This window comes from Motacilla alba, chromosome 20 (genome assembly GCF_015832195.1).
Source record: "Motacilla alba alba isolate MOTALB_02 chromosome 20, Motacilla_alba_V1.0_pri, whole genome shotgun sequence".
NCBI lineage: Eukaryota > Metazoa > Chordata > Aves > Passeriformes > Motacillidae > Motacilla > Motacilla alba.
This window is the reverse complement of record NC_052035.1, coordinates 12,655,940-12,666,938: the sequence shown is the minus strand read 5'-3', so window position 1 is coordinate 12,666,938 and position 10,999 is coordinate 12,655,940. Positions and strand designations below refer to the sequence as shown.

At 42.1% G+C, this 10,999-nt stretch overlaps 1 protein-coding gene across 2 annotated transcripts; it reads left to right on the top strand.

Moving 5' to 3' along the window:
- The first annotated feature begins 1,272 nt into the window (after positions 1–1,272).
- Positions 1,273–8,955, top strand: PCK1 (phosphoenolpyruvate carboxykinase 1). Of its 2 annotated transcripts, none has more exons than XM_038159112.1 (10): positions 1,273–1,419; positions 1,675–1,949; positions 3,327–3,508; positions 4,122–4,325; positions 4,678–4,865; positions 5,738–5,900; positions 6,020–6,244; positions 6,348–6,479; positions 7,206–7,301; positions 7,872–8,326. In XM_038159112.1, exons 2-10 carry the CDS (start codon positions 1,726–1,728, stop codon positions 8,324–8,326), a joined length of 1,869 nt encoding a protein of 622 aa, XP_038015040.1. In that variant the 5' UTR covers positions 1,273–1,419; positions 1,675–1,725. The 2 variants fall into 2 exon arrangements, with proteins under 2 accessions (XP_038015040.1, XP_038015039.1); XM_038159111.1 differs by having other exon boundaries at positions 1,299–1,459; positions 7,872–8,955.
- Positions 8,956–10,999: the final 2,044 nt, after the last annotated feature.

Genomic DNA, 10,999 nt, shown 5'->3' with positions numbered 1-10,999 from the left:
TCCCTGAAACTTAGCTGGGAATCCCAGATTTCCTGTTCTGCAAACTACCAATGACAACCATGGTAAGAGCCCCATCAATACAAAAAAGTCACTAGTTGGCACAAAAGCATCACCTTATCCAGGGTCCAGATGCTTTGCTAAGACTGGGTAGAAATAGACAGAGAGGAAATGCCAGCAGAGTTATTTCTACAGTTCTGTTTGTCTGAAATACTGCAGTCTTCACTCACCCAGACTGCATGCACAAACAGACATGAAGACTACCTTTCTTTATGGTCACAAGAGTCTAAAATGGAATAGAGGAAGCTAAAGACAGGCCTGCAGAAAGAGAGACAAGTGCTCAAAGTGTCTGAGATGACACTCAAGTGTCTGATATCACACTGAGATAACCCTCAGAATTATAAGAGTTATAGTGGCTGTTGATATCAGATAGGGCCATAACTGAAAAAGATACAGGCTCAGGTCTGTGTGTGTGCACATGCACACAGTGCACTTCACCCACAGAACAACAGCGTGCAGCCCCAGTCCAGAGCAGTTCTGTGCTTTTGCTCCGAGTACAAATTTAGGGATGGGTTAATATTTTATGACACCTCGCCCCCTTAGAACTCCCAGTAAAATAAAACATAATATTTGAAAGAGGAGGTTAATTATTGAGACAGTTGCTGCTCTGCCTCTTCTGAGGTTATAGCAATAGGAAATAACTGTTTCATTTGCGAAAGCCTAAAACAAGCCATACACAAACACTTCCTTGCCTGCACTGAAGGAACCCCAACACTTAGATTTATATTGCAAGGGATTTTTTTAGAGCTGCATAGACAAAAATAAGAGCTGTGGGCCTTACGTAGTGGTTATTCAGGCCTGTCAGTGCTCACTGTTGAACTTTATACCCGGATCAGGCAATGTTCCCAAGGTGAGTAAACATTCCTTGGACGAGCCTCCACTTCACAGCCAGCTAGTGACCATCTGCCTACAAAATGTGCCAGCTGCACTTTGCCTCCGTGCATGACCTCTGTGTTCCTGGTTCCAGAAACTCTTTGTACTCAACCTTTCCCACACGCCGAGAAGTTATGACGTTTTTGATTTCAAAGCCAAAATGGATCAAAGTTTGGTTAAACTGCTAAATTTTGTAACTGCTTCAAAACAGCAAACCCAGGGGCTAAGAACCTCCGCTTTCAGCATTCATTAATCAAGCCTGTTAAATGATTACCCCGCTAGGGCTGCTTTGTTGACAACTCTGCATGATGACAATGTCAGTGGCACTGTCCCAAGACACATCCAGTGGTGATGTAAAGGACAAGCCTCCTTCACCTCAACTGGTGGGATGGACACTACCATGAAGAATATTTAAAGAAGGAGGTGCATCCTTGGAAAGCAGCAATTGCAAGAGAGCTCCAAAGCAAGTGAAACGGGCTCAACTGAAAGGTACAGCAAAATCCTCTCTGGCATCCAGCTTCCATAGACAGTAAGTAGAATGGCCTCTATTTTTTCCACCTTAAATTAGTAGAATGGCCTCTATTTTTTCCGCCTTGAAATTAGCAGTGATCCAAATTCCCTGCCTTGATTTTAAAGCAGTACATAATCAAGTCCATTGCAAATTCTTTGTGTTACATGTTGTTAGGCTTTGTGACACTGGCTAGAACGTAACTAAGCTAACACACCCAATCTATTTGATTTTAGATTGTGATCAGTATTTTACAGCCATCGGCGAGATCCACAACAGCTTCGATAATGCCCCCACAGCTGAAAGCCGACATGAACGTCATGCCCAAGGTTGTCCAGGGGGATTGGGAGAGTCTGTCCCCAGAAGCGAGGGATTTCATCGAGACCAATGCCAAGCTGTGCCAGCCTGAGTGCATCCACATCTGCGATGGCTCGGAGGAAGAGAACAAGAAAATTCTGGACATCATGGTGGAACAAGGCATGATCAAGAAGCTGAACAAATATGAGAACTGGTGAGTAGCCTAAATGAAGTCAAGTATCATCTCAGAATTGGAAAATTCATTTTCTATCCTGTTTGCTTTAAAAACTTCTTATAACTCTCCAATATTTGCTTTCCATGAACATTTTGGAACTTTAGCTTACATGGGTGAAATACTCAGGAAAAGCAAACTTTTTCCTCTAAAAATTAGCATAAAACATATTATTCAGTTGGACTATCAACTGTACATTTTCTCTGTTGATTAGTTACATCAGGGAACTGAAATAATGTCATGAGACTTAACGCAATTTATCATTAGCAATGGCTAAATATTATTGAGCAAATCTTCTTTTGAAGAATTCTACTATTTTAGCCAATTAGTTTGTTCATCACATACTTTTTTTGTGGCATTCAAATAGGTCTGTGGGTGTTCAAATATTATTCAGTACAGGCATTATTCATATCGTGCCGATGAGCTTTGACTCTAATGTATTCTGCAAATACTTTTTTCAAATATTTCATAATTTCTCCCAACTAACTGAACGTGAAAGGAGAATATTAACAACAAGTGCATACTCGAGAATTACGTGCCAACCACGAGATCTTCATGGGAAAAAATCTGCAAAGACTTTTGAAAAACTAAGTGCAGGAATTTGGCAATCTGTTTGCAGACTATTTGGGAGAGAAAAGGGCAAGATTCACCAGATAAATTATTCATTGTTAATTGTATGCTTAGCTGGAGTGATGATGGTTATGACAGCCCAACTAGAACATTTTTATACTCGTGGAAAATTTCGATGCACAGAGGTGAAAATGTAAAACAATCCCCTCTATCGTAAATAGATGGCAAAAAATTCCTTAGAGGGGAAAAAGAATCCCCTTTAATGAACTCCTTCCCTTTTAATGATCGTGCTTATACTCAGTATTTCCTTTGTGATGCCTCTAATTTAAGGGACTATGCCAATCCACTAAGCTGGGTGCTGATCCCTCTGGCTCTTATACCAACACTTAAACTACTTTTCTTGGCATCCACTTATCTTGAGGCATCATTTTGTGGTCCCCATACAAAACAACTTCACACTGATGAGAATGAGAATTAAACAAGATTAACTTTCCCTGAAAGCTAACAACAGAGAATAAGGCTGAGATAAGAGGCAAAGGAGTATTAACATGTAACAAGAATTTCCTAGGCCACATAATTTTTTATTATTACTGGGAAGTCTTAAAGCAATTTTTGTGAGAGAATATATCTGACTGATTTTTGATATTATCTGTTATACTGCTTTGTCACTAGTTTTTGCCTTACAAAACATTGTTTTAGTAGCCTTTTGTGCTAAAGTGGACCCACAGAAGAGTAAAAAAGCTACATTGATAATTAAAGTCTAATTTGCTGATTTTTGCTGAAATGCAGCTGGTTGGCTCTCACTGATCCAAGAGATGTGGCAAGAATTGAGAGCAAAACTGTCATCATCACTCAAGAGCAGAGAGATACCACTCCAATACCTAAAACTGGAACAAGCCAGCTGGGGCGCTGGATGTCTGAGGAAGATTTTGAGAAAGCCTTCAACACCAGGTTCCCAGGCTGCATGCAAGGTAGGCAAGAAAAAGATAATTGACACTGAAGTTTCAGCAATGCTGAGACACTTACTTCTGTTGCAAGTTACCGTAATTTTTAAAGAACAGTTTGAGCTGAAGATTTAGCTTTATACCCCTGATAGTCACTTCGCTGGTATCGTGCAGATCTTTACCACAGACCCAAATACCTGGGCAAGGACAGTCCTCAGTCTCTTTCCAGCACTCTTGTTTTCCTGAAGAGTGGCAAAGTACAAAAATTCGTGTGACTTGGTTCAGGAAGTCACACAGCAACTGAGGAGCAGATAGGAAGCGAGACGAGAATGAAGGACCCCCTCCCATCCACAGCAATAATTTCAGATTCAGGGATTTACACTAACAGAGAACTTGGCCTTCACCTCCCCTTACTCCTGACTAGACAAGCTGTCTGAACTGCTGCTTTCAGCATTTAAGATAAAATTTCTTGCTACACAATTAGACAAACAGAAAGCTGCAGCTCTTTAAACATCATCAGAAGCTGTCACAAGACAAACAGCTTTTAAAGGACTGAGAAACAACCTCCATGATTATAAAGGTTACTTTAAATGTTCCTTGTTTTGCTCTTGGCCACATCTTGCTACTCCCTGTTTTCCAGGACGTACGATGTATGTCATCCCCTTCAGCATGGGGCCTATTGGGTCACCTTTGTCCAAGATTGGGATTGAGCTGACGGATTCACCCTATGTAGTGGCCAGCATGAGGATCATGACACGGATAGGAACAGATGTTTTGAAAGCCCTGGGCAATGGAGAGTTTGTAAAATGCCTTCACTCAGTTGGATGCCCTCTGCCGCTAAAAGGTAAGAGCCATTAAAAACCCCAGGAGCCATTAAAACCCCCAGGAGCCATTAAAACCCCCTGGGAATGCCCAGGGCTGTGTTTTGGAGCTGAGTGTGTGTCCTCAGCATATGGGACACTCTCACCATAGAAGCCCAGGGTGGTTCTGTAACAGCACTAGGTTCAAAACTCAGTTAAAGGAATCAAAGCTCAGCGAGAGTTTGATGGAAAGGAGATCATTATCCCTAGTACTTACCAGGGATTTCCTTGAAGCATATGCTCTGGGTTGCTGTCAGAGGCTCGATGCTGATGAAACAACAGCGTGATCAAGCATGGAAATTGCTGCATTCATGACTACAACATTCTGTTCTGCAGAGCCATTAATCAACAACTGGCCGTGCAACCCGGAGCTGACGCTGATTGCTCATCTCCCGGATCGCAGGGAGATCATTTCCTTTGGCAGCGGCTACGGAGGAAACTCCTTGCTGGGGAAGAAATGCTTTGCTCTCCGGATTGCCAGCAGACTGGCCAAAGAGGAGGGCTGGCTCGCAGAGCACATGCTGGTAAAAATCTCTGCTGTTAAATCTTGTGTGTTTGAACAGCCGTTAAACCCCAAATTAGAGCCACATAAATCCATCACCCGCCTGGCCATCAATGGAATTAGTCTCATATGGATAGTCCTGTAACTTTAGATAGGAATCTGTCACGTGCCAGGCTCTGAGGAGTAGAAAACTGCTTGCAAAGCCAAAGTACTAAACATTTAAAATAGGACCTGTCATGGCATAAAACAAGCAAGGTTTGGAACTTCTGAGAGTGACTTCTTTCAGGCAGGCTCATGGACATGAGCAGAGCCTGAACATCATCACTGGGCCAAGTTATAAAGAGGTCTGTGCACTCAAAAATCTGCAAATATCAGATTTTCTAAGGGAGTTCTGGCGTGTAACCTTCCAGGCTTCAATTTATGCTGTCCTTTAAACCTCACTGAAAAAAAAATAATTTCAAAGTGCATAAGAGAGCAGCCTTTAGAAAAAATATCTGTGGTCTTTGAGAAGAGCAGAAGTATCCATGCACAAAGTGCTTTCCTTTCACTCCACTTGTGCAGCCAACAGAATATTGCCTGGTTTTCTTCTGTCCTGACAGAGAAACACATAAAAATAAATCAGCAAAATAAAAATAAATGTTTAATATATACAGACTTAGCATTTTTTTAAAATATAAGAATTTCTTACAGATATTCTAATGGGAAGAAGAATTGACTCTGATTTTAAAAATACATCTTGAGTTATTTGTCAACAATATGATGTTGTGCTTCTTCTGTAGGAACAAATGTGCATAATTAAATATTTTATCATTTCCACTTGCTGGGAGACAATCTCCAAAACGAAAAGTGCAAGAAAAAAAGCTGTGTTTAACAGTTGCATTAATTTTTCAATAGATCCTGGGAATTACCAATCCAGAAGGTAAAAAGAAGTACTTTGCTGCAGCATTCCCTAGTGCATGTGGAAAAACTAACTTGGCCATGATGAACCCAAGCCTGCCAGGATGGAAAATTGAGTGTGTGGGTGATGATATTGCCTGGATGAAATTTGATGAACAAGGTATGGAAATAAAATTGGAATGTTTTACAGGTTGCTGTAGGTGCAGTAAGACATGCTACAAACTTCTGGATGGAATTAAATCAGTATGGTTCACTTATATTTTATCATTTAACTTCCAGGCAACTTAAGGGCAATCAATCCTGAAAATGGCTTTTTTGGTGTCGCCCCTGGAACCTCAGTCAAAACAAACCCCAACGCTATTAAAACCATATTCAAGAACACCATCTTTACCAACGTGGCAGAAACCAGTGATGGAGGTGTTTACTGGGAAGGCATTGATGAGCCCCTGCCAGCAGGAGTGACAGTGACCTCGTGGAAGAACAAGGACTGGACCCCAGACAACGGTACCTGGCCCACACCGTGGCCCTCTCTTTGGCTTTCTTTGGAATTAATGAATAAATTCAAGTTAATTCTGCCATCACGACCTTTTTGTTGTGTTCTGTGCAGGAGAACCTTGTGCTCACCCCAACTCCAGGTTCTGCTCCCCAGCCAGGCAGTGCCCCATCATGGATCCTGCGTGGGAGTCGCCCGAAGGCGTTCCCATCGAAGGGATCATTTTTGGAGGCCGCAGACCAGCTGGTAAGAGATGCAGCAGCCACATTTCCAGGCCGAAGTGCTGGCTACAGAAGGGTTGACACACAGCTGGGCATAGCCACAGGTTTTGCTTTCACAGCTGCAAAAGCAAGGAAATAACCACGTTAGTCCAATTCCTCTCTGTTAGCCTTTGGCACACACGCTTCCAGCCACTGGTGTTTCAGTGTCTGAGTTGTTTGATGTTAACACAAAGCAGGAATAATAATAAAGGGCTGGAGGGAGATCAGGACCCACTAACATGGGTATCAGACATATAGAAAATTGCTACATTGGTCTCAATTTGCCTGTAGTTTAAGTAGTTCAGTTAGCAAATGGTTAGAGAAATGAATCAGTTTTAGATAGTTTAAAGAAAAGGAAGTGAAATAAATTGTTCTGCTAAGAGTCACCTAAAGTTGGAAAAGAAATGGAAGTAATGCTAGGTCTGAGTCTAATATGACCACAGGATCAGATTCTATTTCCACTAAAATCTGCTGGAGATTCTGATGTCCCAGATATCTCCACTGGATGTGTTCAGTAATCAGTAGCCAGTTTTGAAAACATTCATTTAAACTTCTTTGCTGTAAGAGAGCAGGAAATGAACTGATTAAAAAAACCCAGGAAAAATGAGAATACATTACCCAGTAACATGCATTCAGCACTATGTCAGATAACAAAACCTGTCATAAAAATGTTTCTGGACCTCAATTATTGAAGTGATTTTGTTCTTTGTAGGTGTCCCTCTTGTATATGAAGCCTTTAACTGGAAGCATGGAGTGTTTGTAGGAGCAGCCATGAGATCTGAAGCAACAGCAGCTGCTGAGCACAAAGGTAAATCAAAATTTAATCTGCCTACCTGTATTAAAAGCAGGCCCCTCTGGACTGCCTGCCCTCTCCTTCCCCCTGCTCTTTCACGTTTCAGTCTTGGCAGCTAATTTTGCAACCTGTGCATTTTCACAATAGAAAAATATTTGTACTGGAATTAACAGCCAAATTCTCTGTAAAAGTCAAATTAAGCAAAATACTCCCTTAGGTGGCAAGCATACAGAACAGGATGCAGGCACAGGGTTGCCAGAAGCCTTGACAGGGAGTTCTTGTTACAGTCTGGGATAAACAAATTTAAATTTTCTCTTCTGCTAGAGCTCAACATAAATGCATGAATGATAGCCATCTCTTGAGAATCTTCATTTAAGCTGCTTGACCTGAGATTTAAGAAATTTAATAACAAAAATTAATTTCAGTTGTACCTTTTGTGCACCAAGGATAATGGCTGTGTTGTTTCTTAAAGCTCACAAGGGCGGTGAAGGGATCATGGGTAAACCCTGGGAGGATATGAATCTTTGTGCTTCAGAATAAATGTGCTATTTATTCCCTTACCTTCTCCATCTGTGTTTCAAACAGGCAAAGTCATTATGCACGATCCATTTGCCATGAGGCCTTTCTTTGGCTACAACTTTGGCAAATACTTGGCCCACTGGCTGAGCATGGCCCATCGTCCAGCTGCAAAACTCCCCAAGATCTTTCACGTTAATTGGTTCAGGAAAGACAGCCAAGGGAAATTCCTGTGGCCTGGCTTCGGAGAGAATTCCCGCGTGCTGGAGTGGATGTTCAACAGAATTGAAGGGAAAGCCTCTGCCAAACCAACTGCCATAGGTTACATCCCCACTGACGCTGCTTTGAACTTGAAGGGTTTAGAAGATGTCAACCTGACCGAACTGTTTGATATCTCTAAAGAGTTCTGGGAAAAGGAGGTAGAAGAAATCAAGCAGTACTTTGAAGTGCAAGTTAACGCTGACCTTCCCTATGAAATAGAAAGGGAATTGCTTGCCTTAGAGATGAGGATAAAACAGCTCTAAGCTGATCAAACCCACAATTATTTATCAATTCGCACACACTAAGACAAGGCAAACACATTTTACCAAATCACCACTGGAAGCATAGCAGCACACTGATGGGCAGGGGGTTATAATGAAAGTAGGTCATAGCTTAGTTAGGATATAGATACAGAGACATTCTAGAAATAACTCCAGACCTAATGATTTATAACTACATCGGTTGTTGTGAATAGGTGAGCAGCTGTGGGAGTGCACGTGCGCGGGGTCTGAAACCCCTGTTCTGTCACTTACATGCACACAGAGCCATGATGGGTGTAAATTATTTGCCTAGTTCTGCATATACAATCCAAACCAATCCAGCCTTCAAGTTGTAGCACATTGTTTCCATCACAGAAACCTCTGGAGACTTAGACTCCCCTCGAAAGAGGAGAGAAAATTAGATGCTGTATATATGTATTACCTAAACATATTTCATGTCTTAAATACTTTTTAGAAAAATGAAGTTGTAACTATCAGAGTGAAAGATGACTTTATATTACTAATGCATATTTAAGATATTGCTATTATATATTACTCGTGTTCCTGTGATTTCCAGATGTTTTGAATGGCTTGTTCTTAAACTATAAAATAAATGTTTATACAAAATATTACCTCATTTCCAGTATTCTTGCTGTTTATAAACTGCATGCACATAAATTGAGGCTCCTGTCAATACCACAGCACAGGCAGAGATGCACATGTGGAAGTTAGATGTTGACTGGAGTTGATCTGCTACTCCTGAGCCAACTACTTTAAGCCACATACTGTCTTTGCAACTTCGATCCAAGCCAAAGAAATGATCCAAAAATTATGATACCAGCTGTGAGCAGTCGTCCAGATGGTGACACACTCTCCATAACTGGGCATTGTTAGTTACTGCAGGCATTTATAAAATAAACTACCCTCTAGGAAAGCCCCATATTAGGACCTTGCTCATTTGTTAAAGTCATGGGATATGTCCCTCTTCCACAGCACCTTGGCTTTTGCAAGAGTAATGAGTGAAGCTGTTGAAGTAAAGACAATTTGGGAAAAAGTTTTCCAGATTTGTTGGGATGCCTAAAGCCTTAGAGCTCAATGAAAATCAGGGCAGGAACCTGTCTTGGCTTCCTTGTAGAGCCAAGACACTAAAACCAGCCCATGTTCTCCCAATTAGAGGTGTCATTTATGTGCTTCCCGCATCCCTGGCAGGTATCCTGCTTTTTCACTTTGAATGCTTGATCTCCCAAAACATATTGCAAATATTTGCTCAGCAAAAAGAAAATCACTTACATTGTGTAATAAGCCTTTTTACAGACTTGCTTCCTTGCAGAGCAAACAGTGCCAGGGCTGGTCAACAACTGCCCTTCAAAGTTTGCTAGGAGAGGTCACACAATCTGAAAAGGCTCTAAACTGCCCCCTGACCCCACATTTAAGACTTAACACAAACATTATCAGTTCTGAAGTGAGTAACAGAGCCCAAGTCAATGCATAGGTCACACAAAGAACAGGCAATGGAAAGCTGTGATGGAAGTGGAGAATAGTGGTGCAGCCTCTGTGGAGGCGATCAAAATCACGTCTGTATCTCTTATAGGGTCACCCCTATGTGTCCTCTTGAGTGGGCTCCAAATTAACTGAAAAATCAAGGTGGAAGTCAGTAAATAAGTCAGAGGCAGTGAGCCGAGGAAGACTGGAACATGTACTGCTCAGATTCAAGCATTACTACCAAGTGTATAAAATAGAGTTGTTAATAAAGTAATTCTATTAATAGCTGAGGAACAGCCTGGGCCATCCACTGCTGGTGTGACAGTACTGGGCTGGTGTTTGGATACGTCTGAGGAAGAGCAGGGAGGGCTGAGAAAATCTGTCTGAGAAAATCATGGTGATCTCAGAGTTATGGCCAGTTACAGCCTCAGGGTTTCTTATGGGCCTCGGGAGAGGATCCCAGCCCTGAGCAGTGCAAACGTGTTCCAGGCACAGCTTGAAATGCTGCCCAGGAGATGTACAGAAGCTTGGGGCTTTCCAGAGCTCCTGCTCTGCCTTCCCAAACACAACCAGGCTCAAATGAGTGTTCCAGAGAAATGGCTCCTTCTTCCTGCCAGAGGAATCTGTGCCAGGGCCCAAGCCCAGCAGGCATATGGGCATGGGAAAGCCAAGTGACAGTTCTCCCATAAAATGCTGCTCCATGAGGAGATACAGATACCATCACTGAGGTCCTACAGCACACGCCCAGCTCTAGCAGCACTGGTGCTATAAAGTGCTAGCTGCCTTGAGAACATCTTACCCAGCCCAAAACACTGGCTTTCACATTTTGACTAAACCCCTGCCTGCTCCTCCTCACCCCAAGAAATCAGGGAATTTTCCTTCCTTTGACCACCACTGCCCTCAGGTTCTGCTCTGGGTGTTTTTTTCCAGGTAACGCAACACAACCCACGGACAGTGCCTGTCACGAGCTCATCTGGAAAAAAAATATTTAAACCATTTGTGGTTCTCCCACTGCACACATTTGAACCACATGCACCTTTTCAAACGCTGCTCAGAGACACAGATCATTCCGGAAACCAGAAAATGGGGGGGAAAAAACCTGCTGTACTGTTAAGAATGAGAACAAGAAAATGAGTTTTTGTGTGAGTCATTCAACAGCTCCTTTGTATGTAAATATATCCTCAACCCATCAGC

Bases quoted from the DNA above. Each gene is read 5' to 3' on its own strand.
- PCK1 (XM_038159111.1), top strand. From the start codon at position 1,726: ATGCCCCCACAGCTGAAAGCCGACATGAACGTCATGCCCAAGGTTGTC. The intron at 6,245-6,347 runs GTACCTGGCCCA...TGTTCTGTGCAG, and splicing joins GGACTGGACCCCAGACAACG to GAGAACCTTGTGCTCACCCC. The intron at 7,302-7,871 runs GTAAATCAAAAT...TGTTTCAAACAG, and splicing joins AGCAGCTGCTGAGCACAAAG to GCAAAGTCATTATGCACGAT.